Here is a 21,417-nt window from a genome sequence, read left to right as displayed (position 1 = left end):
TGTTCGAAGCTCGCCCTGCCCCTGTAGCTAGGATGTGGAGAAGCACCCCCCACCCCCATGGCCATGACCAAGACTGTGGGTGCAGGGCTCTTGGACCTGAGACATGTCAAACCCACATGCAGCCATGTGTCATTGAAAATGGCTATGCCTGTTAGTGCTGACACACATGTTATAGGTTTGTCATCACGGGGCTAACTGGTCAAAGAAGTAAAATTCTTGCTGAAAAAAATAGCTCCTTAAAAATTATCATTGGGCAAATTAAAGCTAATGATTCCATGAGACACTTTCCCATTTTAAATATACATTTATGTAATACAGAATTATCTTTTTTATTTTATAGCACATATTTTTCTCATTTTAACAAATAATTGATCTTAACTTTGGTGAATTAATGGTTTGCCTACAGATTTAGAAAAACTTCCCATTTTAATAATAAATCTTTTCCTGTGAAAATATGCTTATGTTTTATATGGGGTTCACCATTGTGATAGAGACAGAATGAGAGAGGTTTTGCAGGACTTGTGGACCAAGATCCTGGGACAGAAACTAATAATATTAGTTCTCAGCTTCTTCCACCTTCAGCCAGGCTTGCCCCCTTTGGTCAGTCACCCCCCAGAGAGAGAGACAAAATCACTTCCTCCCCCTGGCCAGCTCCAACTGCCTCCTCCTGGGAACATTCTGTTTGGAATCTTTTCCTTGATTTTGCAGATCAGGTCCCTAGCTTGGTTTGCAAGCCTGAAATTCTCTCTTTCTGGCTTGCCTCTACCACACTGGGTAAAGGACTGACTTTAGAAATCAGTAGTATTTTAGGATGTAGGAAATCTCATACCTGATACCCAATCAAGTTCACAAACTTAATAGTTTTATTTCTATTGTATTTTCCAAAAAAGGGTGCTTTTATAACCCACAGGTGATATGGGGTTCTTTTCAGAAGTGAAGTAGAAAATGCATATTTCTTGGTTCTGTGAACGTGTGCTTTTAAGAAAGAGAAAGAAAAATGCAAATTAAAATAACTCTCATCTCAGATTGGCTAAAATAATAAAAGGGCAAAATAACAAATGTTGGAGGGGATGTGGAAAAATAGGAAAACTATTGTGTTGTTGATAGAACTTTGAACTGATCCTATTATTTTTTTTTTGGTAATAAGAATTTTCCACATAAGTTTTCTGAAGTTATATGATCCAAATTGTCCTCTTTACTTTCCCTTCCCAGAGATGGTAAGCAATTTGATTTGGGTTATACGTGTATTGTCATGCAAAACATTTCAATATTGTTCATTTTTATAAGAGAATAATCATATAAAAGCAAAATCCTCAAATAAAAATACAAATAAACTAAAGTGGAAAATCATATTCTTTAATCTGCATTCCATTTCCAACAGTCCTTTCTCTGGAGGTGGATAGCATTCTTTGTCAAAAGTCCCTCAGAATTGTCTTGGGTCATTGTATTGCTGAGAGTAGCTAAGTCTTTCATAGGCGATCATTCCACAATATTGCTATTAATGTGTAAAATGTTCTCTTGGTTCTGCTTATTTCACTCTGCATCAATTCATATAGTTCTTTCCAACTCTTTCTGAAATCAGTGTGTTCATCATTTCTTACAGCACAATAGTATTCCATTACCATCATATACCACAATTTGTTCATCCATTCTGCAGTTGATGGATATTCCCTCAATTGCCAATTCTTTGCCCCCACAAGAAGAGCTGCTATAAATATTTTTGTAAAACTAGGCCCTTTCCCCTTTTTTTGATTCAACATCCAAACTGGAATTATACTCAGTGTTATAAAAATGTGTATGTCATTTGAACCCACTAATACCATTATTAGATTCATTTTCTAATGTGATCAAGGAAAAAGGATAAGAAATTATGTTCTAAAATATCTATATCAGTGGATTGAGGGCCAAGCCTAGAGATGGGAAGTCCTAGGTTCAAATCTGGCATCAGACACTTCTTAGCTGTGTGACCCTGGCAAAGTTACTTAACCCTCATTGCCTAGCCCTTACTACTCTTTTGCCTTGGAACCAATACATACAGAGTACTGATTCTGAAGTGGAAGGTAAGGGTTTAAAAAAATAAAATAAAATATCCATATCAGCTCTTTTTGTGGTTGCAAAGAACTAGAAACCGAAAGGATGTCTATCAATTGGGGAAGGGCTGAACAAATTGTGGTATATAATTGTAATTGAATACTATTGTACCATAAGAAATGACAAACAAGTGTGGAGGAGAGTAAATAGGAAAAGTCTGCAACAGAACTGTAGTAGCTAGGACTGCTGAGTTGTCACTCAAGGAGAACATTCTAATTGGAATGATGACCAGGAAAGACTGTTGAGAAGGATCTGACAAACTGAAAATCTTGGTCTCTTTGCTTGGAGATAGGAAGAAGGACAAAAGTCCAGCTCTCTGATTCTCTCTGCTGCAACTACAGTGACTGAATTTCCAGACCTGTTAACCAGTTTTCCCAATCTGAACTATATTCCACCATCCTCCAACCTAGGAATTATTCTAGTAATAGGGAAATCCCAAGCCCTCTTTCCCTCCATTTTCTTATCTTTCCTTTTCTCCCCAATAAACCCCTTACTTAATCTTAGAGAAGAGAAAGGAGTGATTTATTTGATACACCATAATACTCACTCTGAGTTGATTTTAGAGAGACCAACAGAAGAATCAACTGGAAGGGCAGGGAGGAAGGGAGGAGGGACAAGGAGGGAGGTAAACCAGGGAGAGTGAAGGGAGGAAGGGAGATTTGCAGATCTGATCTTGAATTATCATTTCTACTTAAATAATCCCCTATTACACAAGATGATCACAGAAATCTTGGGGAAAACTTCTATGAATGATGCAAAGTGAAGCAAACAGGACCAGGAGAATGTTGTACACAGTAACAATTGCACATGATGATCATTTGTGAATGATTTATCTATTTTCAAAAAGTCAAGGATTCAGTACAACTCCAAGGACTCGTTATGAAAAAGTATGTTCATTACCATAGAAGAAACATATAGTCTAAAAAAACAGATAGTTTAATCCAGAAGACTAATAGGAGAACTCAAGTGGATAGATGTAGTTTCCACTTAGAGAACTCCCTAAATACCCAACTCGGGTCTCCAGGTATTCTGACCTCCTGCTAGTGAGAGTAAAGAATTACTTTCTCTCACTGGTCCAGTTGCACAAAACACATTAGAGACAATGTTATATAAAATCAGTATCTGTATTCAAAGAGAGGGTACAAACTGAGGATTAGAACAAGGTGTCCCTGACGCTAAAGGATCTAGTTATCTAATCCACCATAAACTATGGCCTTCACAAGAGGGTGTCTTCCTGTCTTCAAGCTAACTTACCAGCTCCCTATTTCTATCTAGGTGTTCCCCCAAAAGAGCTAGCTAAGCTCCCTATCTATGATCCTCAGCAGTTGGTTTGATTGAGTTCAAAGCTGTCTCCAAAACCCATTATGATTGCTCTCAAAATGGCTAAGTCTAACCTTGGTGGGTCTGACCCTTAAGGTAAAATCTCAAAGGCAACTTGACAGGAATTTAGGCAAAACCTTCTGGAAAGTTGATAAAGCACAGTAGGTATAGTCAGGTCCTTTGCTAGATGTTTCTCCCAGTCAGAGAACCTCCCAAAATGATTTTAGGGTTTTTTCTTCTCCACAGACAGACTAAGGTAGTCAAGCTCCAGCAAGCCTGCCTTTCCTCCTTCCTTCAGGACAGGAAAAGAGACTCGCTTCCACACTCATTCTAACAGTTGTCCCTTCCAAACTGTTTCTCCTCTGCCCCATGCCTATTAAAATCCTTTCCATAGAATTCCTAGCATGTGCCTTAAAGACAACCTTTCCACTTCTCTTAAATCTTATCCTTATCTCTATCCTTTTCCCATTACAAGTCCAAATGGAGATTGAAACATACAATTCCTCACTTTATTTCCTCAAAGAATTTTTCTCTAGTGTAATAAAAGTAACTAGAATAAAGCAAAGGGCATGTGGATTTGAAAATGGTCTTTGTGATGCATATTTCTCAAAATAAGTAAAAAATTATAAAAGGCAGGCCAAAAGCAATCTCCCCTGAGAAGTTTCCAGCCTTGCTGATAAGTCATGTCAGTAATTGAAATATTTTGAACTATAACTAATTACCTTTTCATAAAAATGTTAGACTCTTAGTTCCTATATATGTCGTGGGTTAAAGGAGAGCTTTGGACTTTAAGAATTCTTAATGTAAGTGTCGGATTTACCTCTTGCTAAATAAAATGATTTCACTATATTGTTGGTATGATTGTTTATATTCTATCCTCTTTTTCTTTCTCTCACTACTTTTGATTAACATTGGTTAAATAGAGGTTAAACTTGTGGCTGAAATTATAATCAGTGACAATGTAATTTTTGTTGTCTTTTTCCTGTTTACAATTTTCAGTTTGAAAAATATGGTCCTTGCTCTAGATGTTTGCTCCCTAATGGTAGCGAGGGAACAAAACTTTGGTCTGAAAATTTCTATGTGACGATGAGTAGGGATTTAGGGGAATGGCTTGACACCCCAACAGGGAATTATAGCCAGTTTGATTTGATGTTGGTTCATAGGTCTAGAACTGGAAATTGGGAGGTGGGGGAAGAATAAGGAGTAGGCCATGGCAGATGTTTCAAGTGAATTAGGAGAGGAGGAAGTGACTGTTGGGGGAGGAGACAGAAAATAAGGGGAAAAACAAAGCATGGTTGAGGCTTTCCTGAAAGAGTATGACTAGAAGGCAGACACTAATCTGAAGAGTTGGTCCCCAGAATGAAAGTTCCTCCACAAGATGGTTTCTAAGTAAGGGTGGCAAGAAGGTCAGGCAGGCCATGACTACAGACAGTTTTTTCTGGGAGTAATGAGGATTTACAGGGGTTACTGTTTTCCCAAATCTGCTATTACATTATCATTTTCAAGTAAAAAAACCTTTCCTATGGAATCAGCACTTTTAAATTATATGCAAAATTTAGCAAAGTAAGTAAGCAAATATTTTATACTAAAACTAATCTTTACCTTCTCTGAATTATTGACAAAAGTCATTATTTAGTTATTCTTATCTACTTTTCATGCTACCCAAGGATTCAAGATGAATTTGATCAGGTAAGGAATATATGTTTATGGTGGATTTTTAATTAGGGAATACATTTTTACAAGTTCTAATTTTGGGGGCAGCTGGGTAGCACAGTGTATTGAGAGCCAGGCCTAGAGACAGAAGGTCCTAGGTTCAAATCTGGCTTCAGACACTTCCTAGCTGTGTGACCCTGGGCAAGTCACTTAACCCCCATTACCTAGCCCTTACCACTCTTCTGCCTTGGAACCAATACATAGTATCGATTCTAAGGTGGAAAGTAAGGTTTTTTAAAAAATAATAATTTTATTTCATTATTCTTGAAAGATACTTACTTTGAAATGTAATACATTTACATTTTGGAGTAGAAATTATTTCTAATTTTACATGTTTAATTTCTACAATTAGCTATTAATAGATTGTTCCAACTTTGGTGGTAAATGAATTTAATTGTGTACTTAGTAGTTGAATATGTGTGATGGCTTAATTAGTACTGTCTAAATCATCTTAATTCATCTAATTTGATAAGGGATTTATTCATGGATTAAATTGTCAAATTTAATGAAATGACAACATTTTTTAGTTTAATATATTTTGGTTATTCACTTAAGTCATATGACCATATGTAAAATTAAAATATTTCTCAGAGAATCAGACCACTGCCTCAATTTATTATGAAAAAAATATAAAGATTGGAATGACAATTTAAATATGGTTTTCAAACTTTTTTTCCCCTTCCTCTTTAAGGTCCTGGATGCCTCAACACTTTCTTGGAACACTAGATTGAAGTGGTTTGCCATATGTTTCATATGTGGCATTTTATGTTCTATTATTGTAAGTCAAAACTTTATTTTTGAGAATATTTAATATAAATAAGAGTAATAGCCAAATATTTACAACCATATGGATATAAGTACTTTTAAGTAAAGTGGTAATCTGTTTTTCTTGGGTTTGAGGTTATCACTTAAAATATGAGATTGACCCAGGAATGTACCACTTGGTACACTTTTTTTTTACACCTCTTAAATTTGTCTTAGATAAAGTATGAATTCATTCCATGATCCAAGTTTTAGTATTCAGGCAGTGTTATGATGGATTCTTAGTAGGTGGAGATGCTACCAAGCCAATAGATATATTAGCATCTGCAACTGGATATTTGCTCTTTAAAAAACATCATCTGAATCTCCTGAACCTCTTTCTTGGACTCAAAAAATGCTATTTTTTCATATGCAATTGATGATAGTGAAACTAACATTCTATGGAATAGGTGAGAAGAGAGCAAGCACAAATAAAAACAAAGAAGAGCAGGAAAAATAGATTACATCTTTTATTTAAATTGAGACATAAAAATTATCAAAGTAAAAATGTGTTGAAATGTAATTTCCCCATGTGTCTTTTTTCATTTAAGGAATCTGTATTAAGCATATGTTTATTAAGCATAGTATATTTTTTGGTTGAATTTTTTTAAAAAGAAGAATTTCTAAGTTTATCCAGAGGGAGCAATTTGTGCAGGGAAAGCTCCAGTAATTTAGATTCATTGTTATTTTTTTAACTTGTCATTGAAAAAGAGTATTTCGGGGGTGCCTCAGTAGACAGGAGGTTCTGAGTTCAAATTGACTTCAGATACTTCCTAGCTGTTTGACCCTGGGGGAGGTCACTTAACTCCAATCCCTTACTGCACCTTTGACTTGAAACTGATGTTCAGTATCAATTCTAAAACAGATGGTAAGAATTTTTTTTTTAAACCCTTACCTTCCATCTTGGAATCAATACTTTGTATTGGTTCCAAGGCAGAAAAGCGGTAAGGGCTAGGCAATGGGGGTTAAGTGACTTGCCCAAGGTCACACAGCTGGGAAGTGTCTGAAGCCAGATTTGAACCTAGGACCTCCTGTCTCAAGGCCTGGCTCTCAATCCACCGAGCTACCCAGTTCCCCCCCTAAGGATTTTTTTTTTTAATTATCATTGAATGTCAAGAGTTGGAAAGGAGTTTAGTTTATTTAATTCAAGTTCTTCATTTTTTCATCCAGGCTCAGAGAGATAAAGGTTCCACAGCTCACTAGTCTAGTGAGAAAGGCACAGCTAGAATTTTAGTCTCATAATCTCTGCTTCAGTGAGCTTGATATAAACAGCAAATGCCACAAGGAAATCTATTTAGGGCTGGTTGTTGTTTGCAAATAGAGGGGTTGGTGGTGGTGTGGGGAACACAAATAGTAAATTTATAAGTTTTTTTCACAAAAATAAGCTATAACATCTTTGATATTGATTTTTTAAAAATTATGCTCAGTAGTAAATGGCTAGTCTTTCTGGTTTAGAAGCACATTGGATTAACTGTAAAATATTATACAGGGAACAGCATTGCTATGGCTTCCAGGAGGGGTGAAACTTTTTGCAGTTTTCTATACTTTTGGAAATATCGCTGCATTAGCCAGGTATGTATATGTTAAATATTTTCCCTTTAATGTATTAGCTAAGAGAATTTAGGTTTTTTTCCCCCTAAATATATTCATCTTCTTGGCTTATATTGTAAAAACCATGACTGTATAGTTTTTCCTTGATGTGAGCAAATAAGTTAGTAAATTCTTTTTTTTTTTAAACCCTTACCTTCCATCTTGGAATCAATACTGTGTATTGACTCCAAGGCAGAAGAGTGGTAAGGGCTAGGCAATGGGGGTTAAATGACTTGCCCAGGGTCACACAGCTAGGAAGTGTCTGAGGCCAGATTTGAACCTAGGACCTCCCATCTCTAGGGCTAGCTCTCAATCCACTGTGCTACCAGCTGCCCCCAAGTTAGTAAATTCTTAAACTTCATTTATTTACAGTTTTCTAAGGTTTTAGTAATAATAATATTCTATGTATCTTAATGCCATCTTATGTTTTTTTAGTTTGTCGTTTTCAAAAATTTTCTGCGTAATTATTTCCTCATAATAGTTTTATGTGATAAGCAGTGAAAATATCAGCCTTTTTTATATATGATGAAACAAAAGCTAAAAGGTTAATGGTTTGTTTTAAAAAGTAAGAAATAGCTAGATTATAAAGATATCTTGTCTTTATTCATCTTTGAATATTCTATAATACCTTGCACAAAGTAGGCATTAAATAAATTTGTTAAAATTAAATTAACATTGAATTAATAGTATAAATGGAATACAATATTTCCAAAGTATTCCTGATGCCTGTGAACCAAAAAAATGAGCAAATTCATTTACCTAGGAATTTGATATTATTGTCAAAGAACTAATTTGTTTTTAAAGCAGCACATTTTCTCTTATTGAAGCTTTTATTTGCCCGTTAATAATTGCTCTGTTTAAATTGCTATCAGGATGGTGGTATATATTTCCCACACCCTAGATTTTGTAGTAGAGAATTAGGTTTAGTCAGTGATCCAGTGTATTAATACCTGTAATTAAAGTATTGGGCTCATTTTAACTTCAGAAATAGTTATCCTTCATAGTAAATTAAAGAGAGAAGTAGTATGTTTATAAATTTATTTGTTCTCTTCAACTAGGTAGTGTTTTTTTGACTTTTTAGTTACAGGACTTCTATTATCTTTAAATACAGTTTACATAAGGATAAGTAATTAGTCATATTGGATACCACATGGGGGAAATAACTCAGAAACACATCCTAAATTGTCAGTAATATAAATCAGTTTTATGAGTAATTTTACAAATTAGAATATTGTGTCTTTGGTAACTGAAATATTTAAATTTACTTTTTAGGTTTTGGAATGAGAGAAATAAATTTTTAAAGAGGTATACACACTATATAAACAAAATAGGTGTAACATGCAATAGGATCAGGAGAACATTATACGCAGTAACTGCAATAATGTGGAATGATCAAATATGATAGATTTTGCTACTAAAAGCAATACAGTGATCCAGGACAGTGCTGAGAGACTTATGAAAAAGAATGCTATCCACCTCCAGAGAAAGAACTGTTGGAGTAGGAATGCAGATGAAAACACATGATTTATCACTTGTTTATTTGGGTATATGTTTTGGGGTTTTGTTTTGATAAGATTATTCACTTACAAAAATGAATAATATGGAAATATTTTTTGCATGATAATACATGTATAACTCAGATTGAATTGCTTGTCAGCTCTGATAGGGAAGAGGGAAGAAAGGAGGGAAATAATATGAATTATTTAACTTCGGAAAAGTTACATGGAAATTTATTAAAATAAAAAATCCAAATTAATACATATATATATATGCAGTAGCATAAATTGCATGTACACATCTAAATATGATGTTATTTTTGTTCAAACTAGTACCTATCTGATTTTTATAAATTTATTCCACTTTGTAATTAGCAAAGATTTGGTTGAATGTGTCTTAATTCTTTTTTATTTTGATGTTTTTCAAATAGTACTTGCTTCTTAATGGGACCTGTGAAGCAACTGAAAAAAATGTTTGAATCAACAAGGTTGTTTGCTACAGTTATCATGTTGGTAAATAACATTTTATTACTTTTGGAGACTTAAAAGAATATTTTGCACAGTGGTTTAAATTGTATATCTTATCACAAAAAGATTTGTATTATGCTCGTACTATACTGTGTTGTTTTTATTGAAGTTTTACCCATAAAGTCTTCCTTGAAGAATATAGACTATATAGGTAACTAAGGCTTTTTGTGAGAAATAATGTGTATCCTATTAGATACATCAAATTCAGGTAAATTCAACTTTTGTGAAACTGCTTAATCTTGATTTCTGGTAACTTGTTCTATGCTTAGCTACTAAAAGTTAATTAAGAATTTAGTTTGACAAATAAAGGAATTCAATTTAGTTATAATTTTACTAGTGAAATTTTTCTGTCAAACTTTTCTAGCACCTTCATTTGCTCATTTAGCCATTTAAAAGCTTCAAAAATGTCATCCATTGGACAAAAAAGTAATACCAATCATAAACTTTTGAAATATATCATCTTCATGTTTTATTTAATTGTTTAAAACATGCTAATGGAAGCCTTAAGCAATGAATTAAGTTTTGTCTTCACTGCCTTCTTTTAATTTGTTTTTTAAAATTCTTTTTGTCACTAAGCTTTTAAGTGACCTTAAAGTAAATAGTCACCTTGTTGCATCATATTTTCATACAGTTCACATTTATCACTAGTTTGTCAAATATGATAATATAAGGAAACTATATTGCTTTAGGCCTAGTATCTATGTTAATAGTATATAATTAGCTTTTATGAACACTAATTTTAATATTTCCATAAATTGCTAATTAGCTTTCTGAAAATTTCATAGGTCCAGTAACATCAGTTTTTAGGCATTAAGATGTTTGTACAAAGCAATATTGCAAATAAGGCTTTGGGCAAGGCAATATTATAAATATGTTTTAAGAAAGTAAGGAAACAAAATGTCAATAGAAAATTTGGTTTTATGTACAAATATTTTTTAGAGATGATTTTTTTCATTTTGTTGATTAAAAAATAATTTTCAAGGTCATTTGCCAGCTTTTAAATCTGAAAAATTTCAACAGATTAACAAAACTGTGTCACATTACTACCTATGAATAAATGCTATCTTTCTTTTCACTTAGATTTGTTTGGTATTAACTCTGTGCGCTGCTCTTTGGGTAAGTGTTACTAGCTGTTAAGTTTTCTGTTAAATACTTTTAGGTATAGGTCATACTGAGCTAACCAAACTGGAACAGAGCTTGTGCTGATGCTCAAGGAACTGAAGAGTAGCTTTGCTTCAAATTTCTCAAAAGTTCCCCAGGATATTGAAAAATATAAAGTTTGAGATAGTAATGCCCCCTGACATCTGTGGGTCATATTAACATAGCCTTGAATTTGGAAATGAGCAAGGGAAAGAACTACAATCAACTTAGTAAGTAACTGCTTTGTAGAAAGTTCACTTCCCTGTAGCTTTTTATTTGACAAAAAATTCTATTTAGTACGGTTGTACTTGTAGCAAGGGAAAAGAATGTGAGAGGAAGGACAAGGGAACAATCATGGAAAAAGATGACTAATACCTGGCAGGAGAGAGAAAAACTTCAATAAAGGAACTAAAAGTCCTACACATTTCAGTAGCCTTGGAACACTGTCATTTAGAGAAAAGCTATTCATAATTAATATTACTAAAAAATTTTATTAATGAATTGAAATCATCCAGAAAATGTTCAGGTATGAACCATATACTTAAAAAAACCAAAATATTGCACATTTCCATTTCAGATAGACTTCTTTAGAAATTGATTGAACATTTTTAGTTGATACCTAAAGCATATGTTTCAGTTATTAAGGGAAGGTACTTAGGAAAAATAGTTTATTGCATAATAATGAAGAACTACTCTTCCGTTGTCTTTAAATGTACAAATCTGTAATTCTAGAATGGGCGTATTGTATCTGGCTCTGACTCTTAGTCTCTCTCTCATTCGCTATCTTTCAATAGATGAAAAACAATGAAAAAAATTTTTTTTCACCACACATTCCCAAATAAACTCCAAAAGTACATTAAACTATTATGGAAAATCATAATAGTGTGATTGAAACTTTGTCACTTTTCACTTTTTGTAGTTTTTGAGGTGTTAATAAAAAGAAATGATGAGATAAGTGCTATAATTTTGATGTTATGGCACCAACATTGTCTCTTGACTTGGCTATTCTTACCTCTTATTTTACATGATTCACTCTTTGTGTGTATGTGGGGAGGGGCAGGGAGGTGTGCCTCTGATTTCTTTATTCAGCATCAGTTCTTATCAGTCTGTTTCTCAGAATTCTTCATTGTCACCATTCTTTATTCCACTGATACTCATATATCTTAAAATTTTCAACTGTTCCCCAGTTTTGGTCATGTTTATGGCTTTTTGTTATAACCAAGTGTTCCTGTGAATATTTTTGCATATGTATGAATCTTTTCTTCCTTCCTTCCTTCCTTCCTTCCTTCCTTCCTTCCTTCCTTCCTCCCTCCCTCCCTTCCTTCCTCTCTCCCTCTCCCTCTCCCTCTCCCTCTCCCTCTCCCTCTCCCTCTCCCTCCCTTCCTTACCTTTGAGCAGAGCAGTAAGGGCTAGGCAATGAGGGTTAAGTGACTTGCTCAGGGTCACATAGCTAGGAAATGTCTGAGGTTAGATTTGAACCTAGGACCTCCCATCTCTAGGTCTGACTCTCAATCCACTGAGCCACTCAGCTGTCCACAATTTATGGGTCTTTTCTTGATGTCTATTACCTCCTTGGAACATAATCCTAATTGTGAGACTGTTGGATCAAAGGATTTAAATGGTTACGAAACTTATCATGCATAATTCCTTATTTTCCAGAACATTTGAATGAATTCACAGCTTCACCCTTCCCTAAAGCTCTCCCATTTGCTAATTGATGAGTGAAGGTGACACCCCCAGGTTGAAAAAAAAATAGCTTAAATTATAAAGAAAAAAAACCAAGGTATATCACAATAATGGAATGATAGCTTACTGAATTACTGAAGTATGGAATTCTGGCAACTGAGATTTTAGCGCCTAATATGGGAGATAAAATACAGTTGACCTGAAAATTTTAATATGTTGAGGAATTTGTGTTGTAGCCCTAAAAGTAATGACTTTAGAAGCTTTTATTTGTATTAATGCACATTGAGAAATAGTTAATGGGTAAAGTGAAGCCTACATTGTGAAATACACATCATAAACAATTTTAAAGGATTTCAGGTAAATTAAATTCTGTGTTTAATAAAAATGAAGATGAGAAGACTAGGTGTTTAAAAGTGGTCATAGTCATGAACTGGGCATTGAGTTGAAATATATTGTAAAATGCTCTTACTAATCAAAAAAAATTTTTTTTTCTGTTAGTGGCATAAAAAAGGATTGGCTCTGCTATTCTGCATATTGCAATTTTTGGCAATGAGTTGGTAAGTTCTTCTTGTCCTGATTTTAATATATATTATCACCTAGGAGCTTAGTCACTGCCTCTTGAATTTAACCCTACTTTCTGTTATAGTAACAACTCTAAGACAGAAGGGCAAGGAATAGGGTTAAGTGACTTGCCCAGGGTTACCCAGCTAGGAAGCATCTGAAGTCAGGACCTCCCATTTCTAGGCCTTCCTCTCTAGCCACTGAATCACCTTGTCATTTCTCTTTCTTCCTCCCTCCCTCCCTTCCTCCTTCCCTCCTTTCATCTTGGAATCAATATTGATTCCAAGGCAGAAGAGCAGTAAGGGTGAGCAAGGCAGTGGGTGTCAAATGATTTGCCCAGGGTCACACAGCTAGGAGGTATCTGTCTGAATCCACTGAACCACCCAAATGCCCCTGCTTGTTATTATCTCTTTAATAGAACTGTGCAGTTTGGTTGCACCTTTAGGGAGAAAGCGTTTCTTAGTTCATACCATCAGAGTGAATATCTCTATAATATGTTGTAACCTGATTTCAAATTTAAGTTTTTTAACCCACTGGCATTTCAAGCAATTGGAATGTGTTTTCACAATCAACAGTTTAAATATTGTGCTCCTAGGTTATATTGAATATATTCAAATGAATACCTGAATTTCAGAATTGAAAAGGATCTCTGTGGCCAAGTAGCTTAGCCCAGACTTGAACCACAGGCTTCTCTATAACAGATATGACTAGAGGTCATTCGTTCTTCTGCTTAAAGACTGCCTTGTTCATCATGACTTTGAGATATCATTCACAGTAGGTCAGCATTCACATTGACTAGTTCTTTTGTATCTGAGGATATAGTTTATTTTGGCCTGGGGAATTGGGGAATTAAACTTATCTAAGGCAGCTAGCTTTTTCTCTTTATCTCCTCACTTACCTTAGATGTTAACTACCTTTTAGCTCCATTTTTTTCTGTCCTTTATGGTCCATGGTCATCCTTGGCAGGAAAAAAGCAAAGTAAGAATTGAGCTACTTTACCTTTTCTCATGAATTTTTATATATAGTCACCCTAATCAGTAGTTGTCTGTAGCTATCCCTTTTTTGATACTCTTACCAGGAGGCTACCAAAAATCCTTGGCAAAAAAAATGTCCCTCTTTGTTGTTTGTATCTTTCTTTTATCAGTTCGAGATTATTTTTACAGCACTGTATCACACTTTTATATTCTTCCTTTATTGCTGACCCTTCTGTTTTTACATCTCCTAAAATTTGAAGTTGGTTGTTGAGTTCCTTTTTATGTTGGGAGCAACATGTTAATCTCCTGTCCTTAGTTTTTACTTAAATATCGACTCTTTCCTTGAGATTTGATTCACATAAGGGACCAAAGGCTGGGGTAGTTGACATCTCTTCCTAATTGCTTGAGGACAAAACAGTCACATGGACCTTCAGTCTCTTTCTGAGGTTGGATTGGCAGATCACAAATGGTAATTCAAAGTTTTGGTCAGGTGAATCAACTTGCAATGTCCTTGATGTGTATCTGGGTCTTCTTCTGCTCTGGTTGAGTACATTTCTGTCAACCAGGGAACTGGCTGGAGTCAGACCTAGCCCAGAGTCATCATAGAAGGCAGGAGTAGAACAAAGCAGAATGATCTCACTTGAGTTGGGAAATGGCAGTTCTAAGGAAGGTGAACCCACATTAGCTTCCATGAATTTGTAATGACTAGAGATGATGGTGATGGTCTCACTTTGCTGTGAGGTACCCTTAACCACGAGAAATTAAAGTTAACTGATTATTCAGCAAAGAGAGACTGGCATGAACATGCTTATGTTTCATTAAGAACTATATCCTGAAATGATCAAGACTTTGCTACTAAGAGCAATGCAATAATCCAGGACAATTCTGAGAGTCTTAGGAGAAAGAATGTTATCCACAGCTAGAGAAAGAACTGTGGGAGTAGAACTCCAAAAGAAAATCACTTGTTTTTATCACTTTTTTATCACTTGATTATTTGGTTATAGGATTTGGGGTTTTGGTTTTAAAAGATTATTCTATTACAAAAATGAACAATATGGAAATAGGTACCAAGTGATAACATGTGTATAACTCAGTGCAATTGCTTGTCAGCTCTGGGAGAGGGAAAGGAAGAAGTGAGGGAGATGACATGAATTATGTAACCATGAGAAAAAAATAAAATAAAAAAACCAAAACAAGAATTATATACCCTAAAGATAATGGTATCAAACTATTGGTGGTTGAATTTGAACAACAGCTTGTAATTGGGGAGGAGGATGTCTTCAGGCCAATTAGGCCTGTGCCTAACGACTATAATTTTGGGACAGAGCAAAAAACTGCTGAATGGACTTCCTGTGACATTTATGGGCTCTTGGGGAGACCTTTGAGAACCATGCCACATGAACTTTATTGAGAGGCACTTAAAAATAAATTTCAGTGATTTCCCCCAGAATCCTAAATTTCACAGTTGCTGAGGCTTGGTGGTGCTATCCCAGATTCAGAGGTTTAAAAAGAGAAAAAACTTCAACTTCCACATTCTGAAATGAGATACCTGTAGGTCATTCAGTGGTTAACAAAAGGAGTTGGACTTGGCCATAGTGGAGGAAGGCTATGTTCAGAGAAACCATGAATTACTCACCTCTGTTTGTCCATTGTGTTCTGGCAGTCAAGACTTCAGAAAGAGGTTGGAGCTCTTTGTTATGTACTCCCACAAACCAGGAAGTGATGTCCACCACCACAGCCTTTTAATCCTCTGAGTGAATAAAATTTCAAGGAGAGTTTTAGTACCTTTAAGGAAAATGAGCCTACCTGAATTGGAACTGGGATTATCATACTATCTCAATGTACTGCTGCAAGTAAATAAGCCTCCTCACTCCCTTTTTACTCCTCTTCATAATTGTTTGCTATTGCTATATACTGCAAGAATTCCAAGGCATCCCACCTGTCCTGTCTTTGAGCCCTTTAAAATCCTTTACCAAAATTTAGAGTGCATATCATGTGTTGGGTTGTTTTTTGTCAATAAGAAGAAAAGATACTTCTTCAGCAAGCAGTTCTCGATGAGACTGATCTGGAAATGGATTGGTTTCCCCACTCTTTGAAAAAAAATTACCATTAAAGCAAATTAAGAAATAATGAGCTGCTGTTTTTGGTAGAGAGAGAGCTCCTGCTAGTATCCATTTAATCAAAGTCTCCTATCACACTTATATCAGGCCTTTGTTTTAGGCTTTTGATCTGTGTCCCAAACTTCTCATTTGCTTCTTTCCCTTTTTTCCTTCTTTTTGTCCAGATAGAGTGCAGTGTATTTTCATAACAAAGCTATTTTGTTTCAGCCTTCTTCTTCTTCTTCTTCTTTTTTTTTTTTTAACATTTTTAAACCCTTACCTTCCATCTTTGAATCAATACTGTGTATGGTTCCAAGGCAGAAGACCAGTTAGGATGAGGCAAAGAGAGTTAAGTGACTTATTCAGGGTCCTACAGCTAGGAAGTATCTAAGGTCCAATTTGAACCCAGGACCTCCTATCTCTTGGCTTGTCTCTCAATCCATTGAGTCACCCAGCTTCTCCCCATGTTTATCTTCATACATAATTCTGACTTCTCTCTTTTACTTGTCTTGTTTCTTTTGAATAAGAGATACCTATCTAAAGCTATATTGAAGTTTTTTAGCCTTTTTGTGTTAGGTTCCCTAAATCATCATTCTTGTTGACTGTTCTCTATGAATTATGTATAGACATAGTAGAGGCCATGGATTTTGCTATTTGCTCTTGCCTTAGTTTTTTTGAGGGGGGGGTGTGTGTGTGAACGTTTTTGTATATTAACTACAATTCTTATTTCGTTATATTTATTCTCTGACATGTATTTGGTGACTATCCCTCCTTATTTTTCAGTTTAAAGAAAGGAAGGAAACAAGTATTTATTAACTACCTAATGTATGCAAGGCACTGTGCTTTAAGTACTTTACAAATACTCTCGTTTGCTCATAACAACCCTGGAATGTAGATCTTATTCTTATTATCCTCATTTTACAAATAAGGAAACTGAAGCAAACAAGTTAAGTAACTTGCCCAGAATCCCATAATTCTTTGTGTCTACTAAATGTTTTTAAAAACCCTTTTGATTAGATTTGCAAGATTCTCGACCAGAAAGAAAGAAGGAAACAGCACTTACTATAAAACTCTACTATATTTGTATCAGGCCCTATGCTAAATGCTTTATAAAAAATATCTCTCTTGGTCCTTAAAACAATCTTGGGGGCTAGTTGCTATTATTATCTATATTTTATGGTTTAGGAAACATAGGAATTTAGTGACTTGTTTGGGGTCATATAGCTTGTAAGTATCTGAAGACAAATTTGAACTCGGGTCTTTCTGACTCCATGCCCAGTACTTTCCATTGTACCATTTATCTACTTGAAAGTATCATTTCTTTGTTAGATGTAGTGATGCCTCTCCATTTCTGTATTTTAAACTGTGCTCTAGAAACTCATGTCCTACTTTTATGCACCATCTTAACCAGATACTCACTTCCTAAATCTGTTTTTCTCATATCTGTGCCCCTTACCTTCTTTGATTATGAAAACAATTTCTGTTTACCCAAAGTCTTTGGTTTCTTGCCCAAGGCTTTATAAACTTTGACTGTATTTCTCCTAGCTTCCTTTTTAATCACTATAATTTGTGTATATGTGAATCACCAGAAATGGATATAAGTAATCTATTTTGACAAGTCTTGGAAGAATCTTCACTGTTATGTTTTGAATACATTCCTCAGCTGAAAAGCATTAAGCAATTATAATATTTTCTTGTTATTTTCTTTAAGTCTTATGATAGCCTTAATAATAATGGCTATTGATTGCTCTACTGCTTCTAATCAATCTCCTGTATTTTTAAAAGAATTCGATTAAAAGGCTATATACTATTAAACTGGGAAGGGACAAAAAGATTCCTATTGTTTGAAATATAGGTGAAAAAAATTTTATGATTTGATGAATGGTAAGTACAACCAAGTCTTTTTTTATCTTTTAGAAGTAATAATTTACTAAAACAAATAGTCTGCTGTTTGGAAGAACATCTTTTGCATTTATTTTTTCCAAATTAAAGTGATTATGTCTCCATTAATTAGAAATTTGAAGACAATGCATATTTTATAATGACCTCTTAATTATGTTTCTACTGTGAACAAGTGTCAACAATTTCTGTGTAATTACAGATGAAGGTGTTTCTTGGATTATTAATGGCAGAAGTTCAAACATGAAATGTGATAAAAAAAATTTTCAGTGTTTTGATAGTCTTAGATACTAAAGTTGTCACTTTTGTATTCAAAACACTTACTTGTAATGGCTGTTTTACAACAAAAATGGTATAAAACCTCCTAGACCCATGGAATCATATAGATGAGCCCCCTCATTTCAGTTAATGAAATTGTGCTTGTAGTGATTGAGTAACTTGTCTGAAGTTTCAGAGCTAATTAGTAACAGAACCAGAACTATAGTCCAAGTGTCCAGAGATGTTCTTTGTGTTTTTTGGACTACATCATTCAGCTCAATTGTGTATAACCTTATTTGAAAAACACTCAATTTGCCAGGTAGCAAATAGTAAGCTTTCCATTTAATTGTAGAAGCTATAAATGACTTTTGTACTTAAAAATTTTAACTTATTTGTGGCTCTGAGTGGGAATACTGGTTTGCTTTTTCTTGAGAGACTGCTTAATTTGAAAGTTGCATTATATTAAATATAGTTCAAAAAAACATTGTGTGCCAGTATTTTCAAGGTACTGTAGACCTTTTTCAGGAAGCTGCTGATAGCAAATCAGAGGCAGTTGAGCAAACTAACCTCATCTCAAGACTACTATAAACAGATCAAGCTTTACTCCTTGCAAGGATTGGTCATATGGAGTTGTGAACATAACAGCTTCCAAAAAGGAGGTCTGAAACCATTTCTTCTCCTAAGTACAAAAGACAAGTAGAATTTTGTAGTATCCCACATAGAATATACAGTATTTCACTTTCTGCCATAGACAAGCAGTTGAGCTGAGAATATTGTCTGGATTATATCCTGGAGGAGAAGGTAATAGGATTTGACAAATGCCTTTTTACTCTCTTAGAGAGCAGGAAGAATGAAGAGATTTTTTTTTTTTTGATGGAAGAAAAAGGCTTTGCTTTTTTGGGGTGGTAGTTATTGATGAATAGGAAAATACTGTTTGAGAATGGGATTTGGATTTCTGGATTATAGCTTGAAATGTGAAGATGATAGTCTCTTTGCCAGGAATAGAATCCACCTAAAAGGGACAGATAAGATGCAGCTTACATACTTTTTCCTGAAAAGCATCTTAAACTGCAAGGTACAGCCTAAAGGGAACAGTTGTGGAGAATTTTGTTAGATTTCAGAAGACAACATTGAAAAGAGCAAAATTCATGACCTCAGATGGAGCTATATTGAGGAGCAGAAGAGGATGACTATTGAAGGTGGAAGGGATAATGATTTTAAGGGTTTTTTTGATCGCATTTTGAATTCTAAGCTGCCTCCCTCCAGCCCTGCAATAGAAAAGGCCAACATTTGACACAGTATATATATGCCAGTATACACAATACAAATTTCTATGTATCACTTCTTTTCTGGAGGTCCTTTGTAGTCTATTTGAATATTCATATAACTCAGAATAGCTTAGTCATTCATAGTTACTCTTTGAACAGTTTTGCTGTTACTGTATACAACATTGTCATGTTGCTGCTCATTTCACTCTTCATTATTTCATGCAAGTCTTTCCATGTTTTTCTAAAATCAGCCTGCTCATTATTTCTTAAAGTACAATAGTATTCCATCACAATTACATAATACAACTTATTCAGCCATTCCCCAGTTGATGGGTATTCTCTCAGTCTAGTTCTTTGCCACTACAGAGTAGCTATATTTTAGAATATATACAATCTTTTCCTTTTTCCCTGCTTACATAGATCTAATAGTGGGTCAGAGGGTATACACAATTTTCTAACTCTTTGGGCATAAATCGAGATTGTTCTTTAAAATGATTGGGTCAGCTCATAGTTGCACCAGCAGTGTATTAGTGTCCCATTTTTTCCTTATCCCATCCAATATTTGTCATTTTAGCCGATCTGACAGGTGTGAGATAATATTTCAAAAGTTGTTTTAAATACATTAGAATATTTTTTCTTATAACTTTATATAACTTTGATTTCTTTTTCCAAAAACTACCTGTTCATATCCTATGATTATTTATCATTTGGGGAAAGACATACTCTTATAAATTTGACAAACTTCTCCCTCTATTTTAGATTTGAGTCCTTTATCTTAGTACTTATAAAATTTGGAAGGGATAATGATAATGGATGATGGAGATAAAGCTGAGTTACTAAATTCTTTGCAAGGAGGGTAGCTTTGGGACTGTAAGAATAGCAAAAGAGACTAATAATAGAGTTAATAGATAAGAGAAAAAGAGAGCATCTAGCTGCCTGCATTTTGTTGAAGGCAGAATCAAATGAACTACAGCCTGGGGATATTTGCAGACATTTTATTGCCAAACTGTCTTTGAAATTAAATATCAACTTCATAATGGTCATTGAAAAATCATAGTGAATGTGGAAAGTGCCATACTACTGAAGGGCAAATATCTCCATTTTCAAAAAAGAGAAGAGATTAGATTTACCAACTACTGACTGATGAATGAGACCTTAACTCCTGACAAAATTTGACTACATAATAATAACTAGCTTTTATAGAACTCCAACTAAGTTCCAGGTCCTATGCTAGCACTTTACAAATATTCTCTCATTTGATCCTCACATCCCCGGGAAAGAGGTTCTCCTATTAGCCCCATGTTGAGAAACCCAGGCAAACAGGGTTTTTGTCTAGGTTCACACAGCTAGAAAGTACTGAGACTGGACTTGAATTCAGATCCTCCTGACTTGTCCCAGTGCTTTATCCACTGTGATGTCATAATCAAGTAATTTTATTTCCTCCTTTGAGAAAATAACGATTGAAACCAAGAAAATGCTTAGATATTTATAGTTTACTTAATTCTAGTTTCCTTAGGTTTTAACAATGGCCTTAACAAAATCTCATGTGTTAGAAAGATGTGGGCTAGAGGAAATAGCACAACTAGGTAAATTCAGAACTCTCTGAGTGGCCAGACTCACAATTGTAATTTAAAGCATCTATACCATCTTGGAAAGAGGTCTTTAGTGGACTGCACCAGCATCTGTGCTTGAACCTGTGGTGTTTAATAGAATTATTCATGTGAAAAAGTTAAATTGGATCTTTGGAGAATTGAAATCAGTATTTCATTTATTTTTATTTTGCATTTGCTAGTATTTGTGTATAATGGATAACAAATTCCTTAAACATTAAGAATATCTTGGCAGTACATTTAGTTCTTGCAGAGCTCTTTTATTAAGCATGTGTAATATGAGCATAATTTTAGTTATTATATCCAACTGCTTTTCTTGTTTTGGAATACAACTTATTTGATATGTTTACAAAATTATATACTCAAATTTCAGTCATTTTGTC

General features: G+C 34.6%; 1 protein-coding gene across 1 annotated transcript in view; it reads left to right on the top strand.

The window, feature by feature from the left end:
• Positions 1 to 21,417, top strand: part of SFT2D1 (SFT2 domain containing 1) — a 37,388-nt gene that overhangs the window by 14,266 nt on the left and 1,705 nt on the right. Inside the window, exons 2-6 of the mRNA XM_001371664.4 lie at positions 5,816 to 5,902; positions 7,415 to 7,497; positions 9,443 to 9,524; positions 10,620 to 10,655; positions 12,864 to 12,922. Coding sequence (XP_001371701.2) covers positions 5,816 to 5,902; positions 7,415 to 7,497; positions 9,443 to 9,524; positions 10,620 to 10,655; positions 12,864 to 12,922 — 347 coding nt within the window. The remainder of the gene's footprint in view (positions 1 to 5,815; positions 5,903 to 7,414; positions 7,498 to 9,442; positions 9,525 to 10,619; positions 10,656 to 12,863; positions 12,923 to 21,417) is intronic.

The sequence above is a fragment of the Monodelphis domestica genome, chromosome 2 (assembly GCF_027887165.1).
Source record: "Monodelphis domestica isolate mMonDom1 chromosome 2, mMonDom1.pri, whole genome shotgun sequence".
Taxonomy (NCBI): Eukaryota; Metazoa; Chordata; class Mammalia; order Didelphimorphia; family Didelphidae; genus Monodelphis; species Monodelphis domestica.
This window is presented reverse-complemented; position numbering and strand designations above follow the sequence as displayed.